The sequence below is a fragment of the Callorhinus ursinus genome, unplaced genomic scaffold (genome assembly GCF_003265705.2).
Source record: "Callorhinus ursinus isolate GAN/ISIS: 27379988/994484 unplaced genomic scaffold, GSC_fseal_2.0 scaffold2, whole genome shotgun sequence".
Classification (NCBI taxonomy): Eukaryota; Metazoa; Chordata; class Mammalia; order Carnivora; family Otariidae; genus Callorhinus; species Callorhinus ursinus.
In genome coordinates, this window is record NW_027397064.1 from 8310010 (window position 1) to 8333483 (window position 23474).

The 23474-nt window shown below is 42.8% G+C and overlaps 1 protein-coding gene across 2 annotated transcripts in view; it reads left to right on the top strand.

The window, feature by feature from the left end:
- Nucleotides 1-23474, top strand: part of DNER (delta/notch like EGF repeat containing) — a 296928-nt gene that overhangs the window by 257033 nt on the left and 16421 nt on the right. The window contains exons 9-11 of one of the 2 annotated variants that reach the window (XM_025890378.2): nucleotides 3252-3374; nucleotides 13791-13904; nucleotides 23327-23458. In XM_025890378.2, the coding sequence (XP_025746163.1) occupies nucleotides 3252-3374; nucleotides 13791-13904; nucleotides 23327-23458 (369 nt within the window). The remainder of the gene's footprint in view (nucleotides 1-3251; nucleotides 3375-13790; nucleotides 13905-23326; nucleotides 23459-23474) is intronic. The other variant, XM_073877575.1, reaches the window with a different exon arrangement.

Sequence of the window (23474 nt, forward strand, 5' to 3'; positions counted from 1 at the left end):
AGGTCAAAGGTGCTTGTAGGGTTATCTGTTGTTCTTCCAACTGATTTTTAAAAGATCTGTTAGGAGAGCAAATACAGTTGGAAAGATGTTCCTTGCGATTGTTGCTCCACACTGAGAAGCCGAAAGACAATGAACTTGTTATGTAGGTAATATATGAAAAAAATTTTAATTGTGAGAAAAATCACATAACATGAAATCTACCCTGTTTACAAATTTTTAAGGGTACAGTACAGTTTTATTAATGATATGCACATTGTCATACAGCAGATCTCTAGAACATTTTCATTTTGCAAAACTGGAACTCTATATCCATTGACAGCAACTCCCCATTTTCCCCTACCCCCAAGCCCCTGACAGCCACCATTCTACTCTCCTTCTGTGAGTTTCACTACTTCAGATGCCTCCATATAACTGGAATCATGAAATATTTGTCCTTCTGTGACTGGCTTATTTCACTTAGCTTATAGTCTCAAGGTTCATCCATGTTATAGCATATGACAAGATTTCTTTCCTTTTTTAAGGGCTAAATAATATTCCATCATATGTATAAACTGCATTTTCTTTATCCATTCATCCGCTGATTGACATTTTGGTTGATTCTACCTCTTGGCTATTGTGAATAATGCTGCAGTGAATATGGGAATGCAAATACCTCTTCGAGATCCTGTTTTCCATTATTTTGGATAAATCCCACAAATGCCATTATAATTCATATAATAGTTCTATTTTTAATTTTGGGGGATTCTCTGTATTGTTTTCCCTAGCGCTTGCACCATTTCACATTTCCACCAGCAGTGTACAAGGGTTCCCATTTCTCCATATCCTTGCCAACACTTACTGTTTTCTCTCTCTCTCTCTCTCTCTCTCTGTGTGTGTGTGTGTGTGTGTATGTGTGTGTGTGTGTGTCTGTGTGTTTATAATGTCTGTTCTAACAGGTGTGATGTGATATCTCATCGTGGTCTTGATTTGCATTTCCTTGCTGATTGGTGGTGTTGAGCATCTTCTAACCTCTTGGCTACTTGTATTCTCTTACGCCTTCCACAAAAAACAACTCAAAATGGATTAAAGACTTAAATGTAAGACCTGAAACTGTAACACTCCTAGAAGAAAACATAGGGGGAAAATCTTCATAATATTGGTCTTGGCAATGATTTATTGGATATGACAACAAAAGCAAAAATAGACAAGTGGGGCTAAAACTAAAAAACAACACAGCAGAGGAAGCAATAAATAAATTGCTTAATAAAAGCCAACTATGGAATGGGAGAAAATGCTTGCAAGCCATCTATTTGATAAAGAGTTAATGTCCAAAACTCATAAAAAGAAAGATTTTCTGTTGAACCCAGATCAGGAGTCAGCAAACTTGTTCTCTAAGAGGCCAGCTAGTAAGGATTTTGGGCTTCACGGGCCATATGGTCTCTGTTGCAACTACTCAGGCTGCTGTTGTAGTGGGAACACGGCCATAGACGATACATAAATGGATGAGTGTGACTGTGTCTCAATAAAACTTTATTTACAAAACCAGACTGGGATGGATTTGGCCTGTGAGCCAGAGTTTGCTGATCCTTAAACTAGAGCAGGGTTCTCCATCTGACTCTGTTAGCATTTTAGCTGGATCTTTTTTTGGGGGGCAGTGGTCATGGAGGGCTGTCCCATGCCTCCCAGGATGTTTAGTAGCATCCTGATGCTAGATACCAGTGGCAGGCTCCTTCCCCTCCACCCTAGTTGTGACAACCAAAAGTGTCTCCAAACATTGCCAAATTCTGGGGGCAAAATTGCTGTCAGTTGAGAAACTCCCATCTAGATGATCAAAATACTGATGAAGGGAAATAAAAAGTATTTCCCTAAAATTACAAAAAGTAAGGTAAGATGGAAGAATTGAAAACCATGGCTTGTTTGTCTCCGGTAGGTCAAGGTCTCCTCAGAGGGGCCATTATCACTGTCTAATATTGGAAAGCAGTTCAGAAACAACTGAAATGGCAACAAACTTGAAAAAAGTACTCTGTTAATACTGCAGATAGGAGCTTAGCCTACTTTTGCAATAGGCACGAGAAAGAAAACAGTTCGACACATTAGCATGTACTAATGGAACTTTCTGAGTTTGAGGGTTGGCTGTGAGTTGGAAAGCTGGAAAAAAAAAACCTAGTAGTTCTAGTTCTCATTTGAGCAAGGGTTTATTTTTTCTGCTTATCTGAATTCAGAACTGACACAGGCAGGGTGATTTTTGAAAGCACTCACGTGTTTCTCATTGTTTGGACAGGGCCAGAAAAAAAAATGGCTTGGTTTCACTGCAAATTGGCACTGACGCATGTTTTTGAAAGTTAAAAACAGTATAACATTCATGAGTGAATCTCAAAGAATGTTGTCTTCTTGTCCTTTAGAATAAACACCTGTGTTGCAAACGGAGTAAAAGCCATCTTTACTGGGAAACTGTTGGTTTCTCTTTCTTCATTGCTCTTATTTTATTTTTAACAACTCGAATTTTAAAGTACAATTTAAAATATTATAATTGAGATAATAGTTCTTTTATGTTTTTAAAGATTTTATTTATGTATTTGAGAGAGTGAGCAGAGAGAGAGGGACAAGCAGATGCCCCGTGGAGCACAGAGCCCATTGCGGGGCTCGATCCCAGGATCCTGAGATCATGACCTGAGCTGAAATCAGGTGTTCAACCAACTGAGCCACCCAGATGCCCCAAGCAAATCACAATTTTAAATTAAAAAGAATTACCCCACATTTTATCAGGAATTTCAGTGAAGCCTTTTTAGCTGACTTTCTTCTTGACCTGAAGAGCAAAGGAAATAACGGATCCCTTTCTCTTTTAATAAAATTCTCTTTAGTTGCTAGATATGGCTTTCTGATTGGAGGAGGAGTGGTCCACATCTTTGAAAGGAGCTGTTGCTTCCATGCTGTCAACCCCACTGGGATCATCCCTGTCTCCTGTGGCCACAGCCGATGCACTCCGTGACCCCGGTCTCCGGGTCACTACTAATGTAGTAATGAGACCATCTGGTGGATAAATGGGATCATTCCTTTTATACTTGGGATCCTGAAAAAAGGTGATGAGAACACATTCTTCCTAGCCTTCCCAGAAAGCCACATTTCAATTATACCCCAGGGGACCCAACTCCTGAAATCCCGTCTGTCTGTCCCGCTCTTCCCATGCCGACCCCGCCACCTTTCTTGTAAGCTGTCCGGCGTGCGTTTAAATGGAACCCATTTGACCACAGGCCTTTCTCTCTGCCCTTCAGGTTACCACGGCCTCTACTGTGAGGAGGAATATAACGAGTGCCTCTCTGCCCCTTGCCTGAACGCCGCCACCTGCAGGGACCTCGTTAACGGCTATGAGTGCGTGTGCCTGGCGGAATACAAAGGTGAGCACCTCTCAGCCTTCTTATGCCCGAGTGGCCTAAATGACGTCACGGATTTCTCAACTCAAATGCATAAACCTCTAATTGGAGCATTACATTATTCAGGGTAAAACCCAAATGCTGGAGATGCGAAGATTTATGGGACCGAAGCGAGCAATTAGCAAGTCTGGGGTTTCCTCTGGATAAACTGAGAAATCTCTCTCCTGCCCTTTCCTTCTTCCTCTATCCTCGCTCTTTTCTCTGTTGAATGTGTACAAAGCCGATGGTAAGAAGTGAGCCTAAGTGCCCCGTCAGACATTGATCGAAGGACAGGGCTGTGGGGCTCGCTGGGCAGAGACAGGATATTGTGCTCTTGGTGGAGGATGCAGGTGGAATCTCACATGTTGGAAAAAAGTTAATTCTCATTAAATGAGTCAGTTGCAAGGGAAATGTTAGCTCATTGGAGTGGATGCATGTCAAAGTCACTCTGGAAAAACAGCCGACATCGACAGAGTGTTTATAGTGTGCAGACCTTGTTCTAAGCCCTCGTGTGCATGAACTCACACAGTCCTCCCAATAACCCTGTGAGGTGGCAGTGGTGTCCCTCAGAAGCCCAGCCAGCGTGTCCCTAATGCCCTTTCTTCTGCCTCCCCAGTGGGCTCAATGGTGTGGCTCCATTCTAAGCCCAGACACCCTTGGACGGCACCACGCCAGGAAATCGTGTTTATCAGCTGCTGCGCACATTTCTCTAAGCCACAACTTCAGGGCTGGGTTTAGATTTTTGTAATGCCTCTGTGGGCTCTATTTATAGCCATTTCATTTAACCTCTGGCTCCCAGCACTGCTTACTTGATACCATCCATCTGCCTGGTAACCTGGCCTTGCAGCTGCTGCTCTTTCTCATTGGATGGACCCACCGTTATTTAGTGGTCTTTTTGGTGGGCCTTCAGGGTGTGTAGGCCACATGGATGAACTTGATCTGGTCTCTCTGGCTGGAAGGGATGAGGCTGGGCCAAGTGTTTGCTTTATGTTCAGTAGATCTACTTCTTCTCTCCCAGTGTGATGCCCATTTAGAGCCAAAGTCCACCATTTCTGCAAGGGCAGATGGGCTGGCTTCATTCATGTGGATTTCATTCCAGGGTTTTCAGAGTATTGAGAAATAGGGAGTCTGGTCAATTCTGGAAAGAAGAATAAAGGAGCAGTGAGTCAGGAGACCTAAGTAGCTCAGCCTAATCGTGCCACGGGCTTCCTGCTGAGCTGGGAGTAAACTCTTAAGCTGACCAGTCTTTATTTTGTCAGTATAAAGCAAAGACAGTGATGTTTACTGACATTTTGAAATTCTTCAATGACAAAATCAGTAGTGGATGTGCTTCGAAAATTAAAAATTCCGAGTTCTTCCGTTGATGATACAATTTTCCTATCTTTGAGGCATTGCTCAGGCTCTCGTGCCTAAGCAGTAACAAATACAATTACACACCATGAGCCACAGATACATATGTTGATCCTTCTATATATACTCTAAATTCCGCCCCTTCTGTCTTTCTGGGACTTGCCTCCATCAGTTACTGACTCTCTGTGAGGGATGACCCAAGAAGGAAAGTGACTCTGGAGGATATCCCAACATACCAGAGGACATGGATTCTCAAGGAGAGGAGGCAGGTGTTGGGAGCCTTTGCACACCACAAGGTTAGGGGAGAACCGAATCAATGGCTAGCAGAGCTCCAAGCACCCTCAGTTTACAAAGAGGAAGTATATGCTGTGAATGTGCTCCATGTGACCTAATGAGCTGCGGGGTGGGGTAGCTACAGATCTCATGGAGACTGGCTGCCCTCTAATATAACTGCACAGTTGGGCTGAGCCGGTCCTTTATTTTCTGTATGGCTGAGAGAAAATGGTCTCTATTCATTCCTGGAGAGCCCTGAGCCTCCCAAACTGGGAGGCCTCCACTCTGTGCCCTAGTATACAGGGTTACCAGTTGGCCGGCCTGTCTAGCACTGGAGGGGAGTCTCCAGCGGCATCTGTCTCTGCCTGACGTTGGCAACCTTCACCCTGGCCAGTACGGGGAGCCTGTCTCAGCAAATCAAAAAGGGAAAATAATCTAGAAAATAAAAATGAAATTGCAACAATAACCAACAACTCCAACCACTCCAGGGAGGGAGTGAAGAAAGTAATATATATTACCCAAACTTGAATCTGGATCTGGAAAAGCCAAAAGAGGAACTATTTTGTGGTGGAAGTGAAAATATGAGGAAAGGGAAATCCTGACTGACAAGATAGGAAATGTGGGGAGAAGATCCAGGAGCTCTGTTTCCGTCTGGATGGTGGATGCTCAGAGGAAGAAGGAACACATGGAAATAAAACCAGAATCAACTAATTACTGGAAGGAGAAGTCTATGAGCTGGAGAAAACTGGTTTTCAAATAGAATGAATAGGGCTTGCAGAACGCTAGAGGGGCTAAGGAAAGAGATGATACACCATTTGAGATTTCCTAGTAAAATTTCTAAATCTAAGGATGAAGAGAAATTTTTTTGTTCATAAGAGTCTTCAACAGGGAGTGCAAGTTACATACAAAAGAAAGAATCAAATCCGCACTGACCTTCTCCTCTCTGTAATGAAACTAAGCAATAGTGGAGCACTGTTTCAGGCTGCTCAGTGCAAAGGACAGGTAGTCCTTACATTTGAGGGCAAAAGAAAGACATTTCGCACATTTAAGGATACAGAAAACATAACACCATGTCCCCTTTCTAAGAAAATCATTTTAAAAAGTATTCTCACTCAGCTGGACCTAAATCAGAACAAATATAACTAGATAGGGGAAGATAGAGAACAGGAAGAAGAGCGTTGAACAGACTCCTTTAAATGCAGGGATAAACCTAAATAGATGATATTAAAGTGATTGTGGACGGTAATTTAATGGTGAAGAGAAGTCTTCTGAAAACAAGTTACACCTGCTTTACCAATTAGTTCTGCTGTGTGATGAATCACTACGAAGTGGTGGCTTGAAACGATACCCTTTTAGTTGCTAACGGTTCCTTTGGTCCAGGCATGTCTTCGTGGACTCCCTGCTTGGGGTTCCACAAGGCTGGAATCAGGATGTTGGCTGAACTGAGTTCTCATCTGAGGCTTGAATAGGAAAGGGTCAACCTCTGTGTTCCCTCCAGTTGTTGGCAGAATTCATAACCTTGTGGCTGTAGAATTCATGGCAGCTTGCTCCTTGAAAGGTAGCAGTGAAAGGGATATGAAAGAGAGCTTGTGCTGTTTCATGTCTCTCACTTCAGGAGGGAAGACTGCACCCACTAAAAATATCACCTAATTAGGTCTGGCCCCCCTGAGATCAACACAAATTGAACCGATTAGGGACGTTAACTGCACCTTCAAAATCGCTTAACTTTTGCTGGATGCTCTTGTTTCAAAGCTCACACGCAAGGGAAGGGTGTGACTCATTGAGGGTCCCCCTAGGGTGTCCATCATACCCATTCTTTTTTTTAAGATTTTATTTATTTATTTGAGAGAGAGAGAATGAGAGATAGAGAGCACGAGAGGGAAGAGGGTCAGAGGGAGAAGCAGACTCCCTGCTGAGCAGGGAGCCCGATGTGGGACTTGATCCCAAGACTCCAGGATCATGACCTGAGCCGAAGGCAGTCGCCTAACCAACTGAGCCACCCAGGCGCCCCATCATACCCATTCTTAAGGAAAAATTTAAATGACCACATTCAAGTTTCCTATCATCTTAACTAAATCCATGAGTTGAAGGGGGTGGGGATGGGAAGGGTTGGAAGACATACCCATCTGTTAAAGATCTCATCCCAGTGGGCAGGTAAAGTGATCATTTAATTTGGGTATATGTGTAGAGACCTTTAGGTTTAGATTTAAAGTAAGACCCCTGAAGGCAAAGCCTAGCAGCGTAAATGGTCAGACTTCTAAAGTAAGAGTGGTGGGGAGGGAGTGTTGTTGGGTGGTAGAAGGAAGTAAGAGAGAGGTGGAGGGAGCTAAGTCATGCCCTCCAATCTCTCCTTGGGGGATGGACATTTGGAAGCATTTCCCCGAACATATATTTACATGTAGGTTGTGGGCATAAACTCGGGAACCTACCAGACAGGTGGGCAGCAAGTCCTGACTAGTACTTACCTCTGGAGTTAGAACTTAGGTGGGTGGTGTGTTGAGGGTGGGAGTTGAGACTTGAACCTCTTACTTTACATATACATTTTTTTAAGTGGTGGTCTTTACTGTTTTATGTTAAAATAGAACTTAAATAAGTGAATATGACTTTCTAAAAAGAATGCGCGTAATAGGAGGTCAGGCAAGTATCGCTAAGAACATTTTGAAAAAGGAGAGCAAGGGGGGGGAGCTTTTGCCAGGTGTTTTATTATTATTTGTTTATTATTACTACATTTAGGTGTTATGGGTGCAAGAATGGACAGCTAACCAAAACTGAATAATGGCCCAGAAACCATCATCTGTAATAATGTATGACTCTTAAGGAGAAATTGCTATAAATGGGGAGGAATTGTTTTGTTTTGTTTTGTTTTTCATAAATGGTGTTGGAGAGATTGGGCTGCTAAGTAGTAGAGAAAAGAAATGTTTTTAAACTTCTAAATACATTCCATGTAAATTGGAAAAAAACACTTTTCATTGGCTCTGTCTTCCTCTACTTACTTCCTCTCTCTTCCTCTTTATTTTACAAGCAAGTTTCCCTAGAGTTGCTATAGATAGCATCTCAATTTGTAACATTTTTATTCTTTTCTTTTTTTTTTTTAAGATTTTATTTATTTATTTGACAGAGAGAGACACAGCGAGAGAGGGAACACAAGCAGGGGGAGAGGGAGAAGCAGGCTTCCCGCCGAGCAGGGAGCCCGATGCGGGGCTCGATCCCAGGACCCTGGGACCAGGACCTGAGCCGAAGGCAGACGCTCAACGACTGAGCCACCCAGGCGCCCTATTCTTTTCTTAATCCTCTTCATTTTGGATCTTGTCCACACCATTCTGCTAAAATGGATCTCGCGGTGACCTAACTGAAGCCTTTTTTCAGTGAGATCCCGAAGCCTACCCCTCCAGCTTCTGACTCCCAGTTCCTGGGTTCCTGCTTCCTGCTTCCTTGCCCCATTGACCGCTGGCTCCCTCTTGAAACTCACTCTGCTCTAGCTTCCTTCTGCGGCTCCGTTCCTGTGCCCTGACTCTTGTCTCCATGCCCTCACCGAATCCTTGCCCTCCGGACACCGTAAATGTCATTGGTCCCCAGGGTTTCCTTCTTGTCGCCTCCTTCTCCCCCCGACTCTTTGCCATCACCCAGCCCTGCATCCACTGCCTGCAGTGTTGGGTCCCCGAGCATGTGACACCTCCCTCCCTGACCTCTCCCAACCTCGTCTCTGTATTTGCTGTGACACTGATGGTCAACCTTGCAGAAATTCCTTCTTTCTTAGGCTAAATCATCATCTCCTGAAAGGCGGAGACTATATAAAGTTTCTTTTTTTCCTCCCATTAATTCTCTGCAGCTCTTGATGTGGTGGCTTGCACAAAGGCAAGTGCTCCACAGCCATCTTCAGTTGGATTGAAATTGCTGCTTAACACACTGATTAAATAAAGGAAACCAACGTGAATGTTTTCCCAGAAAATTTCCACTGTAGATCATGAAATTGTTAGAAGCAAAATGCGTGGAGGGACTTGGAGTGACCTCCCTTTGGACATAGCGAAATGCTCATCCCTCCTCCAAATTAGCTCAGAGCTAGTTCATGGCAAGACTTTTAAGACCTTGGTTAGTTCACAACTTCATATTGTCAAAAAGTCAAGTTTCCCCATATGCTGTTGACTTTTATTTTAGTAGGACAAACTACATGATCAACAGCATACTAATTTGGAATTTTTGGTGCCAAAGTTATAAAGAAAATATTTCAATTTTTAATTATGGAAACAGTGCAACAATAATACAATTTTTGGAAAGGAGAAAATTTGAGATATCTCATAGTTTTCAACAGAATACAAGAGCAGTAAGCATCTCTGTTGTTTCCATCCTTTTTAAATATCCATGTTTTCACAGATACAATGGACTATACCTATAATTTTTATATTGTTCTTCCCATACCTTCCTTTTGTAGTAGGTTTGATTTAGATTTTACTAGGAAGTCTTACTAGTTCTATATTAAATGGCTATGTAATATTCCCCTAGGGGAATATTTATCCATTCCCTTGTGGCATCTGATGTGAGGCTGTTATAAACAGTTCTGAAATGAACATCTTTATGCATATAATTTTTATACTTTCTGAATTTGGGGGGGTGGGATTGGGTTTCAGAAATGAGATCACTGGGTTGTAGGTTCGATCACATTGTACCTAATTGTTTATTTTAAAAGTCTACAGAAATTTGTAATTGAAGATGAGAACACTTTGTTTGCCCAAATTGCTTTTTTCTGTGTAACCAGTGAACAAGAATTTCTGGATATTTTGTGTATGTAGCCCTTCTCCAATAGTGGGATAGATACAAAAATGGATAAGTCAGGGTTTCTTCCTTTTTTGGGCTATTATTTAGCCAGAGGAGCAGACTGAGACTGGCACACACAAAAGAAGTAGTGAGGCCAAGGTCGAGATGTCAGTTGTCATTTCTGAGGGGAAGGAAGTTTAGAAGGGGTTGGCCTCTGTGATGGTTGAAATACTGGGAAAGTTTTTGTGGAGGAAATAAGCTTGAATAAAATAAGATGGTGTCTTAAAATGAATATTAAGTTCAAAGAACATATAGAGTTAATTTCTTTACCTGATTTAATTTTCCTGGAGCTAAAATAGTGACTTTTGGTTTTCAAAACACTAATCACGACTAAGTTGTGATGGCAACAAAGATTTACAATTGGTGTGCTCCTCTTTGAATTTTTGCTCATTTTAATTCTAAAATTAACTTCTATACAGAGCCCTGTTGGAATAGAGGTCTTTTCAGAAACATTGCCTCTCTATCCCTTAATATGAAAAGTATGAATTTTTATTAGTTTTGACTGAATTACAGTTTATTTTTGCTTGAGACTAAACATAAATTTCGTAATAGTGCGTGCTACGTCCTTTGCCAATGGGTGATGCATGTGTCGTTCCACGGACTTAATTTGAAGTGTGGACCTGGTTTTCCCTGACAAAATAGGGTGTTTTTGAGGCAGATTTGGAATGGCTTCTCACTCCTCTGGCAGTCCTACCTGTGTGTCAGCCAAAGTACACGGACCGTCGCCCCTCCTGAAAGGACAGGATTCTGGTGATACACCCAGAATTTCTTCCATGCGTTAAATCATGGCCTCTACTCTAAGGGACCTCAGAGATTTGTTGGGGGGGGGGAGATGGATCAGACAGGAGAACAGATAAGTCATGCTTTGACACAGTAAACTCTGTACACAGTGCGAATCTCAGCATGCTCTCAATGCACAATGGTGGAAAAATGGAGCTCTGTCTCGGGAGACTCAGGTTCAGCTTTCCAGAGAAAGAGCATTTGAGTTAGGCTTTGACAGATAGAATGTGCCAGGTGGAGACCAGCCTGGGCAGAAGGAAAGGAAGGCATTCTTGTCAGAGGAAATGGACGCCTAACACTCAGCGGGGTGCCAGTGTTCAGGGCCCCTGGGGAAGGGGGCCCGAGAAGGAGGGTTTGGCACATCAGTAGTGTTCATGACTCTCTATTCTCTGTATTCAAGGTTTCCAGTTCGTGGTTGTTCGGCTCTTAAGACAAGCTGAGCATGGGCACCTGGGTGTGACTCAGTTGGTTACGCGACTGCCTTCGGCTCAGGTCATGATCCTGGAGTCCCGGGATCGAGTCCCGCATCGGGCTCCCTGCTCAGCAGGGAGTCTGCTTCTCCCTCTGACCCTCCCCCCTCTCATGTGCTTTCTCTCTCTCAAACAAATAAATAAAATCTTAAAAAAAAAGACAAGCTGAGCGATATGACAAATAGTTTTTGTATAGGGATTAGCAAGGCTTGGCATATAGAAACCAAGTGCTCACTGGGGACTTTTAAGACCACCTTGCTTCATAGCCATCATGTTTCCATGAAGATGAGCTTTTGTCCGATCTTGCTGCCAGAAAATTCTCAATCTCAAGTGACCCAATATCTTTTGAAAAAGAGAAATAACAAGGGATAAAATTATTGCCAGAAACAAAACAAAAAACACCCAAAAGATCGAAATTGCTATTATCTTGGGTGTTTTCACCTAATCTATCTTATCAAAGTCTTTTAAGGTTAAGATGTTCGAATATTTAACCTACAATTTGCTTTTCTGCCTGATTTGAGAAATGTGGTCCTCTGTGTGTTAATATATTCATTGTATTAATATTATGCAGGCTTCATTGGCTAATGCATTACTAGAAACCCAGTAAAGATCATCTCTGGTCTTTCTTTCTTTAGATCTAATGGACATCTTTTTAGATTCCAGGCATCTCTGAACTTTGGTCATAGCTGTATTTCCCATTACATTTGAAAGCCTTTTCTGTCACCTGGTTTCCAGTGATCAGCCCCGTGGGAACTTGAAAATATGTAGATCTTTGTTTTTTGATAAACACTTTGAAGCAGAAAAGACTGTTTTGCATTTTATTCTTTTGGTTGAGCCCGTGCTACTTGGGAATCAGTGGGAAAATAGAAGCTTCTGGGTGAAAAGGCTGTACACACCCAAGTGAGAAAACATTACCAGTTTTATGCACATCTTTAAATTAGTTTGATCTCAAACATCACCTGGTTTGCCTGGGTTACTTAAGGACCCTGAAAGTCGGGGAGGCTCATTCCAGTCACTGGAGACAGGGAGGGAGCTTGGATGGGGCTTTAGGGGGCCACGTCCCACCAGGCCCGAGGAGGTGGGATCGGGGTGGTAGGTGCAGGGAGAAAAGCCAGGCAAGGACCTAAAAGGCCCTTTGGGAAAATATCTGGCAGACTATTATTCATGGGATGGGCATGAGGGGCAAAGGATAAAATGGAATGAAAAACCATCCATTCTAAATGCTTTGCCAGGCTCAAAGAGGTTGTTAGTATGAATACAGATAGGCAATTCTGTTTTTCTTTCCTCTTACACTTTTTTTCCTCCTCCTTGAGCCCGACTTCTTAAGACACTGAAAAAGAAATGATAGACAAAAATCCCAACAAGAATAATTTCAGTGACTAAATGATGAGTCACTGGGTGTGGCAGTCCTTTGCACCAGATGAGCTCAGTAATGAAGTGGAGAGCAAATTGAGTAAATACCATTCCGTTACTATTTGCTTTCTGCTTGTTTTTCATGAGGCTGTCAGGAAGGGTGAATGTATCCCTATACACATCCTTATACAGAATATAATATAATCTATCTTCCCCTCCCAAGGGCAAGGGATGAGAGAGAGAGAGAGGCGAGATTACTCCATTCATCTGTCTTGACCTTCCGGTGAAACAACAGCAGAAGTCTTACCTTTCAAATAGCACTGGGTTTTTAAAGTTTTTTAGGAAATTATAAAGCAATAATTACTCATTGAAAAAAAATTCCACCAATACAGAAATCCCTGATGTGAAAGCCAAAATAATTCAGTCCCTCAGCCCTACGTTTCCATACACACAGTCACACATAAACTTTTTTTTTTTTTTACACCCATGGGAAACTGCTTTTGCTGTAAAGATTTGTAAAATGCCTACTTTTTGTGAAATGGGTGCTGAGCTCTGTGGAATTTCGTACATTTCCACAGCCAGTCTGAGCTCATTCTCGGCAAACTACTTAGCAAGCACAGACTCAGATTCAGATAGCTGGTGGTTTTAAATCCCAGCTGCGCCCCTCCCCCAGCCTTGTGACCTCACGTGCTTTTTCTTGGTCTCCTCATCTGTAAAATGGGGGTGGGGGAGGAATAAGGCTATTTGTCTCCTAGTGTTGTTGCCAAGATCCAGTGAGATGCAAAGCCCGGTGCGGGGGTCTGGGACAAAGCTAGTGCACAACACGTTAACTTTGGTACATGATGATCGGATTTGGTCTTTTAGAATAAAGTCTAAGTACCCCGTGGCTCCCTTTCTGCTCTGCAGTTCCCCAAAGTAGAAGCAGAGCTCATTTCAAGATCTGACTCCTCAGCTTTCCCATCAGGAGGCTGCTTATTAATTATATCGATATCTTATAAAGGATGTCTGGCTATTTTCTGTTTCTTCTGGAGACTTTGAAAACATTCTGATAAATACTATCTTTCGGGCTTCTAACTTGCTGTTCCCCAGACTTTGGGACAGGTCGCCAGAGAAAGTACAGATAAATGACAATGGTGGGACCTAAAAGCGGAGAATGGATTTGTTGTGTCCTCATAAGGCTTGTCCTCACGACAGTCAAGAGTGGGCACACGGGTGTGCACACACACACACTCACGCACACACGTGTGCCTCTGGGAACCTGCCTTCACACAGTTGTTGGGCTGTCCCAACACTTGGCTTTTAAAGGCCATGGGGGCTGGAGATCCCTTAACGAGTGACCCCTTTTGCGTCTGTTTCTCCGCAGGAATACACTGTGAGTCGTACAAGGACCCCTGCGCTAACATCAGCTGTCTGAACGGAGGCACCTGTGACGGCGAGGGCCTAAATGGCACCTGTGTCTGCGCACCCGGGTTTACAGGCAAGTGAGCCGGGAGCTGAGTTTTCAAATCTACCCCCAAATCCCGAAGATGGCAGCTGTTAAGAACAAAACAGACACACAAACAAAAACAAAACAAAAACAAAAAACCTCAGAAATCTCTACGCATACATTATTGCAAAATACGAAAACGGTTGCAAAATGCGACTAGGCACCGCTTGGACAAAAATCTATAAAACAATTGGCTGTGTTGTCATTGCAGGAGGTTCTTCTGAAGCCAGCATTTGGTACAGAGACTTGCTGAGATTGTCATTGCTATACGTTTCCAGAACCGCAGCTTTGAAACACAAGCAATGAGCCATTACGCCAGCAGCTGAGAAATTTAAGTGTTCACTGAAGGGGAAAGGAAGGATCAAATGCATCTTTTCTAGACATTGCACTGGGTGGCCACATTTATTTTTACGGAAAGATGCAACAGCGGCAGGATACTGAAAGATGAAGGCAGGTGGTGGTGGGCAGTAAGGGAGTGACTCCAGCGTCAGCGGCGCTTGTTAGTGAAGGTACAGACGCTGGAGGTGTGGGGGATGGGGAGAGAAAACTGCCAAGAGCGCAGTAGATTGGGAGGGCAGGGGGAAGGAGGCAGGGCTGCTTGCAAGAGAAGCCCTGGTGGCCCCTGAGCTCTGAGTGGGAAGAGTCATTTCTAGACTAGGGATCCTTCTAGATCACCTCCTACGCTGTGGGCTTCAGGGAGGTTTTGAATCCCTGAAATTGGATGTGAAACATTGTATGGATGTGTATCTGTTGAGAGGAGGTTCCCATTTTTGTTGTATTCTCAGAAGGAACCATGAACCACTGGGGTAGAAAAGGTCGATCCTTTGCTTTTCCATCAGAACCCAAGAGTCCTGAAATGTAGAGCGTAGGACAAGTCGAGGTTTCCAGGGCTTGCTCAACCAACAGAAGCATCTGGGTCACTCTGGTTTGCGAGTTGGGAAAGGTTGACATATAGAGTGCTCACAGAAGAAGGTGGGGACTTAGCTGCAGGAGAGCACCTTGCCCGCTCCCGGATCCCTGCTCCCCTCTCCCCTGCCGAGCTGCTGCGCTCCCCCCCACCAAACCCTGGCGGATTTCACTGGGGAAGATGCCAGCAGTCAAGATGTGGGAGAAGCAACGTCTGATCTTCCTTCTATTTATCTGTGTCACATCCTGTGTTTTTCCTTTTGGGTCTTCCTGGGACTGAGAAGTGGGCTCATTCCAGAAAATAATTCGCAGATGGTTTTGTTTTGCTGACTGGTTTATAAACACACACAGACGTTTATACTCATCAATGGATGCAAAAATAATATTGGGGAAGCTTTCTGGGTGTTTCCCCCCACCCAGACATTTTTATCTCACAAATCATAAAAAGCATGGAGGGAAGATTAGAAAATATAAGACCATAGGAAAAACCCCCACCGCTTAGCACTGCACCGCTCAGAGGCAGCCCTCGTTAATATCTTGATACATATATCCAGAGATTTTCCTGAAGGTCTGTGTGTATAACATACAGCATATAGTGTGTACGTGTGTATATTTGAATTCAAAAAGGAATTGCATTGCCCCTACTATATTGTAACCTACTTCTCACTTAAACATACATGTATATCATAAATGTTTTATCATTTTTACTGGCTGCCCTATAGGCCATTATATAAAATGTTTTTTGTCCTAACATATGGCCAATTCAGCTTTTGGGGGAGTTGAGAACTTTTCCCTATTGTAAACAACATTGCTATGAGTATTCTTGTATGTACATCTTTGTGGACTTGTCTGATTATTTCTTTGAGCTAATTTCCCGGAGTCCCAGGGTCCAGGAAAATAGGTACATATTTCCATATTGCTCTTGAGAAAAAACACTGTACCAAATTCACTCCTACCGAGAGTGTACAGGGACACCTGTTTCCTTGACTTCATAGAGATGCTGAGAATTGTCATTTTGGTGGCCAAAAATACCCTTTAAGTGTTGTCTTAGTTTGTAGGTCTTTGATATTCCTAGTGAGGTTGAATACTTTCAAAATAAGTGTGTGGTCATTTGTCTCTCTTCTTTTATAAACTCCCTATTCATATACCCTCTTTGCTTTTCTACCATTTATGTTAACCAGCCTTCCTACCTTCCTTCCTTTCTTTTACTTTAAATTTTTATTTTAATCCCAGTTAATGAACACTTATGTTAATCTTTATTCTTGATTTGAAATAGCCCTTTTTAGTAAGGATATGACATTTTATATTCCATAGGTTGAAAATACTTTTCTACTGTCATTTGCCTTCTAAATGTATAGGAGTGTTTTGTTTTCCTATATTTTATTTTTGTACAATTAAATCTTGATATTTTCTTTTGCTTTCTTTTCTTGTAGTTTCATGCTAGAAAAACCCTACACATCAAGATTTTATAAACATTCTCCTATATTATCCTAATAACATAGGAGTTAATTTTGTGCATGCAACTCTTTAATCCATTTGAAATTTATCTTGGTATCTTATGGGAGGTAAAATGCAATCTTTTCTCCAGAATATTTACCAAATCTCCAACTTCCTAATCAGCATTCGCTCTTGGGTATCTCTCAAAGATACTTGGAGGTATAGATTTTCTTCTCCCTTCCTTCTTTTTTTTTTTTTTTAAGATTTATTTATTTATTTTAGAGAGAGAGGGGGTGGGGAGGGGCACGGGCAGAGGGAGAGAATCTCAAGCAGACTCCCTGAATGAGCGCAGAGCCTTACTTGAGTCTTGGTCCCGGGACCCTGAGATCATGGCCTGAGCTGAAACCAAGAGTGGGATGTGGGATGCTCAACTGACGAAGCCACCCAGGTGTCCCCTCCCTTCCTTCTTGAAATGTTTGCTAGCTCAATAAATGGTATTACTAGCACCTCAAGTTGTTCTGGCCAGAAACCAGGGACTCATTTTGTCCTCTCGTCTTTTTCTCCCTTACATGCATCCAACCACCGAAGAATCCTAGAACCTCTTAGTTGCTGTCATTTCCTGGAGCCAATACTGGGCTGCCTTTATGTCCTGCCCACACGAGTACAGCGCCTCTAACTGGTCTCCCCACACCCCTTCGCCTTCACCCCTAACGCATTCCCCACACTGCGGAGACCTTATGAAATGAATCTCTAATCCCGTTGCTTGCTGCTTAAACATTGCTTATTGGTATTTCATTGTTTTCAAGAAAAAGATCAAAGCCCTCAGCATGATTGTTGAGACCCCAGCCATCTGGCCCCATCCAGCATTTCCAGCCTTGCCCTGGCTGGTTCCTGAACACCCCGAGTCAGGATCTTCTCAGTAATGTTCTTCCCTCCATCTCCTGCCTCCTGGTCTCCTCTGCTCCCCCACCCCATCCCTAGGCATCTCTTCCGCGGTACTCACCCTAATTGGAGGGAGAGGTTGGACTCCTCCGTGAAGCAGATTCTAACCTCACTCTAAACTGGTCTTTGAAAACAACAGATGTCTCTTTCTCTTCAGCCCTGGTAACTGTTCTGGCTGCAGAGGACCACAGAACAGTTCCCAAAGTTGTTTTGGAGATCTGTGCTGTTAATATGTTTTATAGAACACTGATCCCATGAGATGCTTCTTGGAAAAAGCATCTTTGGCCAAGTAAATTTGGGGCATGGTACCATGTGGAGATTCATAAAGGGTGTCTGGGAACTGCAGGCTCTGAGAGGTCGTACGGCAGAGAATTTTATTTGCCTTTGTTTATTTTCCAAATATTTTTGATCATAGAACCTTTCTTCCCCCCTTAAGAAGAACCTAGAGTATTCTGAGAGTTAGCAGGCATGGAAGAGTCTGGTAAAATATTCACTTCCACCACGTAAGGAATGGTGCTGCCTGTCCTCCTTGAATTGCTACCTTGGTACCAAATACTCTTTCACTTTACCTAAGAGTTAGCAAAACTTACTCTTGGCCAACTATTAAGCACTCAAAAGCTCCCTAATTGACTAAGTGGAGTGAATTAGGACAATCATTGTCAGATAATTAGACACTCAATCCAATGGCACATTTACCTCATGAGATTCGCTTTTTCAGCTTAGGTTGATTTTGCTCTTCTTCTAGGTTGTTTAGGTGACACCTTAGATTATTGATTTGAGGCTCTTCCCTATTTCTCATGTATAAAATTTGGTGCCACAGATTCACCCTTCAACAATTCTTTGGCTGTGGGGGCACCTGGGTGGCTCTTGGTTTCAACTCAGGTCATGATCTCAGGGTCCTGGGATTGTGCACCATGTTGGGCTCTGCACTCATCATGGAGCCTGCTTGGGATTCTCTCTTCTCTCTCTCCCTAGAGTAAATAAATAAAATCTTAAAGAAAACAATTCTTTGGCTGTGTCCCACAAATTTTATGTCATATTTTCATTTTCATTCAATTTTGTTTAGGTTCCTTTAGACTTACTCTTTGATCCATGGAGTATTTGTAAATGTGTTATGCAGTTGGGGCTTTTTTCTTTCTTTCTTTCTTTTTTCCATGTACTTTTGGGCACTCCTGGGTTGCTGGTTTCTCCAGCATCTGGTCTGGAACATAAGAAGCCAGAAGAACACTCAGGAGCTCACCGCCACATTGTTCCATGGGTCATGAGTTTCCCTGCCAGTCTGTCTCCTCCTGACCCCTCAGAGTCTTCTCATGTTTGTTTTCTGTATAATGTCGAGAGTTTCTGCTTATAGGAGGAGTAGGAAACATATTTCTGTTGCACCGTTTTGGAAGCAGAGATTTCATTCTGGCTGCTTTTAGGATTTTTCCTTGATTACTGGCTCTTAACAAATTGATCACGATGTTCCTTGGTGTGATTTTGTTGGTGTTTATCCTGCTTGGGATTTGGTGTAATTCTTGGATCTGTGGTTTTATAGTTTCATCAAATTTGGAAAATTTTTAGCCATTATTCCACCAAATATTATTTTATGCCTCACTCCCCTTTCCTGGGACTTTAATTACATCTGTTAGACTACTTAGAATTGTACAACAGGTCACTGAGTCTCTGTTGAGTTTAAAATAATTTTTTTTCCTGAGCCTCCATGTGTTTAGCTTCTATTGCTGTTGTCAAGTTTACTGATTTATTCTGCAGAATCTAGTCTGCTGTGAAAATCAGCCAGTACTGTTTTTAATTTCAGATATTGTATTTTTCATATCTAGAAGTCCCATTTGGTTCTTTTCTATATCTTTCCTTTCTATCCTCATTTTGTTCATGTTTTCCTTCACATTTTGAGCAAGCAAATTCCTTGTTTACTCACCATCGTCTGTGATTTCTGCATCTGTGTCTTTGGACTGATACTTCTTTTGGTTATGGGCCACATATTCCTATTTCTTTGCACAGCTAATGGTCCTTGTGTGGATGGACAGTCATGGTGAGTTAAGTTATTGAGTGATTGGGTTTTTTGTGTTTCTTTTTTTAAGTGCTGCCCCTCCTTCTCCTCCACCCCCCGGCAGGTAGGTAAGTTACTTGCTGGCCTGACTGATCCTTCCAAGGTTTGTTTTTATATTTTGGGGAGTGGGTCTGTGGTTGCCTTTTCTCTAGGGATAGAGATGCCCTAGTCCTGAGGTGCCACCTTTTCCCACCGAGGCACTGGGTGACCAATGAAATATCTGCATTCTGACTTGTGAGACTTTGAACACGGTCCTCTAGGAGCTCGGGGAACTGCTCATCCTTCGTGGTGTTTGCCAAGCCCATGGAGTTCCAACGTACTCACACGTAGGATTTAGCAACAAACTCAAGGGGATGCAGCACATTTCTGATTCTCTTTTCCTGACCGGCTCTATCTTCTTTGGGAGCCTGTCCCACACGTTGCAGCTACCGCGTCCCCCACAAAGTCCGGTTGTCCTTGGTTCAGGGAGACACTGTGTTCTCATTTGGCTGCAGGCAGGAAGCCAGGACGATCACGGCACTCAGCTGTTCTGCTTTCCTTCTCTTGGGTGAACTGGCTGTTGTCTAATGTCTCAAAAGTGTCTTTCCTTAAATATGTATTTCATCCGCTTTACCATGGAAGGCCAAGAGAGCTTTCTGTCACTCCATCACAGCAGAAGAAGTTCCAGATCATTTTTAACATTCATTTCATCTGGAATAAAATACCTGAGAAGCATGAAGGAGGTATAGTTAAAGTACCCAGTCCAGCGCCTGGCACACAGTAGCTCTATATTTAATACTCAGTATTCTAAATATAATGATTTTCATTGACAGTGTGGGCTGTGTTAATTGAAGGGTTTACTCACAACAGTGACTTTTTAATTTTTTTCCATTTTAATGTATTTGAGTAAAGCATACAGAATTAAAGGGCACACTTGTAAATTTGCATAAATACTATCAAATTTGATACCTACTCTACGTATTACCTCTTAGGAAGTAGTAGATTGAAAAGGAATTGTAAAAGATTTAAAGCTCAGACTCTGATTTCCAGCCTTAGTCAAGTAGAAATTTCATTATGTATTCTCTTTACAAATGTTATTCAAGCACAACAGTGATTTAAAAGTAATTGATTTTTCCCCAACTCAAATTAAAAAAAAAAAAAGTAAACGAGTCAACAAAAAAGTCATCTGGCTCAAGCCAGCAAAAACATAAAGATTTATTAAGTCAGCTCTGAGTAAGGCACGGTGATATAATCTACTAAGAACTCTTCTAAAATAAGCCAGAATGCATATTGCTTGAGTGGAATGGTGGGGTGCTGAGGCACTTACAAAAACGTAATACTCTTACTGTGGGAAACTCGAAATGAATTTACATGCAAATGAATATACATACAACAAAGTTGCTCTCTATAATTCATAATAAATCTTCAAATACTTTGCGTAAGACTGATATCAGAAAGCATATCATTGTAAGGCAGAGAAGAGTGGTTGTGTTTGGGAGTCTTCTGGTTGAAAATTTTCCTCCAGGGGCTCCATCATCAGAATCACCCCATGTCCATATTCCTACCGCCAGCTTAGGGCACGGTGAAGGCCTAGAACTGAGAGCCAGGTGGCGGATAAGCGATTCAACCAGAGGTGCAGGAGCCTCAGTCTGTAAGATAGGCCATTAGAGTAATCCAAGGGTCGCTGTGCCCCATGCGTCACCCCTGGGGTCAGCCAGAGCACCTGTGCTATGGAATTAGCTGCTGGCTGTTTGGGACCCAGAGTTTATATCGTTAGCTAGTGTCATTCGATCCATCTCCAGTATGGCTCTAAGAACACAGTGGTGAAGATATCCAGACGTGGATGGGCTTGGGACTCTCTGTGGTCCCCAGTCCTTTAGATCCTGAGTCTTGATAAGTTTATCCATACCTACAAGTTCATTCTATTTCCCCCTGTCATTCTCTATTCCTATCAAATCCTTTCAGTCTGGGGGGGCCCGGGAGGAGACAAACCTACGGACCGCAGACTTTTCCCAACTACATTAGTGCCCCTTGGAGATCCAAGAACCAATACATGCATTAGGGCTAGTCTGGACCCTGGATTGGGCATTTACCTCGCTGGTCCAAAAAGCTCTGGACCAGAGCAGGAATGGATGGGCTGGACTAGCTCTAGGACTGCCCAGAATTTAGGGGATTAGAGGGGTTTGACGCTGACATTGGATTTGCGGAGCAAAGTGGAGCTTCTGAGTTTTGCGGGGCGGTGGAAGCACAGAGAAGTCAGGCTGTTTCTCCAACTTTGGCTGCAAAGGTAACAGGGCATCTTATTGTAGAACTTGCAGTTTTCACATGGCCAGCTGAGGACAGCCACTGTCCAATAAATACCTCAATTAAGTTTGTCTTCCCAAATGGTTGGAAAGTAGTACAGATGTGTATGTATTTGTCAAGGCCTTTGATTTAGTCCTTTTAATGTTTCTCAGCACGTTCTTGTTTATATGTCTCCTCAACTAGTCTACCATGTAATGCCGGCTGTAATAGTTTACTCTGTGCCCTTTTACACTCAGAGCGATTGCCCCATTAATAGCAAGACAACCTTTGAATTAGGTTAGTGAGAGGAAATCAATTTCATGGCTTTCCCATTGATGTAAATGACTATTTACATTTACTATTTAATTATTGCGGGAAGCACATTCACTTAGACACTACTGAATTACAATCAACCTAGTAGGGCCTCCAAGGAGTAAATGTTTTATTCGACAGATTTCACTTAGTTAAAAATAAAATAGACGCCAGGTAAGAAACAAGTGTGAAATGAAACAGGCACGAAATATTTCAGCGTGAGATTCCTGCTCTAAAATGGGCTGGGAGCGACATATGGTGGTTTCATAAAGGCGAGGTAAACCACTAGCAGATTAGAAAGTCCTTTAATACTAGTTAAGTAAGCCTGGAAGTAACTATCCGCGTGTACACTGAAACATCGCCTTTGAAAACGGACAAAATATTTGATTTTGCGCCTTTGCTTTGGTTGATGACTGTAGCAGTGCTAGGAGTTTTTTGGTTTGTTCTGTTTTTTAAGTATCACTTTTTACATGTATCTAAGCAGATAAAAATTTCTTTTTCTCATTCTCAAACTCTTAAGAGAAATTGCCTCAATTTGAAGTATCCTGTTCCATTCATTTGATGAGATGCCTTTCGGTTTGAGACGCATACCCATCTTGTATTGACTCATAGTATGGCTTAAAGTCAGTGAAGGTCGCTTGTTTGTGTAACTTGTAATAACGAGCTATTTCCTGTAAGTTGGTGTTTGGACCACCATGACATTGGCCCATGGTCTGGTTTGTTAGTTTAAGCCAGGCTCTCTCCGGTGGGGGCAGAGATGCCCCAAAATGTTGGGTCTAGGCAGGGTCAAGAGCTCTCTTTTTCATCATGGGGGAAGGACAGGCTGGAGTGAACGTGAGCTTCCCCGGGGTCATAGTTTCCCAGGGGAGACTGAGTCAGAGCTAGGCTAACCCTAGACCTCAGAACTGTCTTTTCTTGTGGGAGGGGGAGTTGCTGATGCTCTTCCTGTGCATTTCCATCTTTCCCAGAAACATATCCAGGGATTTGGAACGTGAAGTAAATGTTCATAATTGACTCTGGCTAGGCACACAGCTGTGCCCTAGAACTATCCAGAAAATAGTCAAATATCCAACACTTGGCCACAAAAAAAATCATAAACTGTGAGTTTTGGCTTTCTGGAGTTTCAGAAAAATAAGAAGATTCAGTGGATGAAATTCAAAATAAAATAGACTTTTTAAATAAAATCAGGAACCCCAGTTCGCTTTTCCCATCAACCTCAAAAGGTTTATTCAGACGTGAGAATCAGCCTCAGTTAACTATTTGACTCGACTAAAGGAGATTCTTTGGACCAGTGCCATTTTTTTTTTTCATTTTTAGTTTTACTTCAGCAAAAGATCCCTTGTCTGGCACTCTGGGGAGAGTTCCCCACTTCATGTAAACAGCCAATTGGGCTCCGTTGCTGGAGACCGTGACCCCGGCCTCGGATCTCCACTTGGCCGGAGCAGTGATGGGTGACAGCGCCGCTGGTAAAGCCAACTGTCATCACTGCGTTTCTTTATCTCTGTAGGTGACGAGTGTGACATCGACATCAACGAATGTGACAGTAACCCGTGCCATCACGCCGGCACCTGCCTGGACCAGCCCAATGGTTACACCTGCCACTGCCCTCATGGCTGGGTGGGTGCAAACTGCGAGATCCGTAAGTATTATGCTGT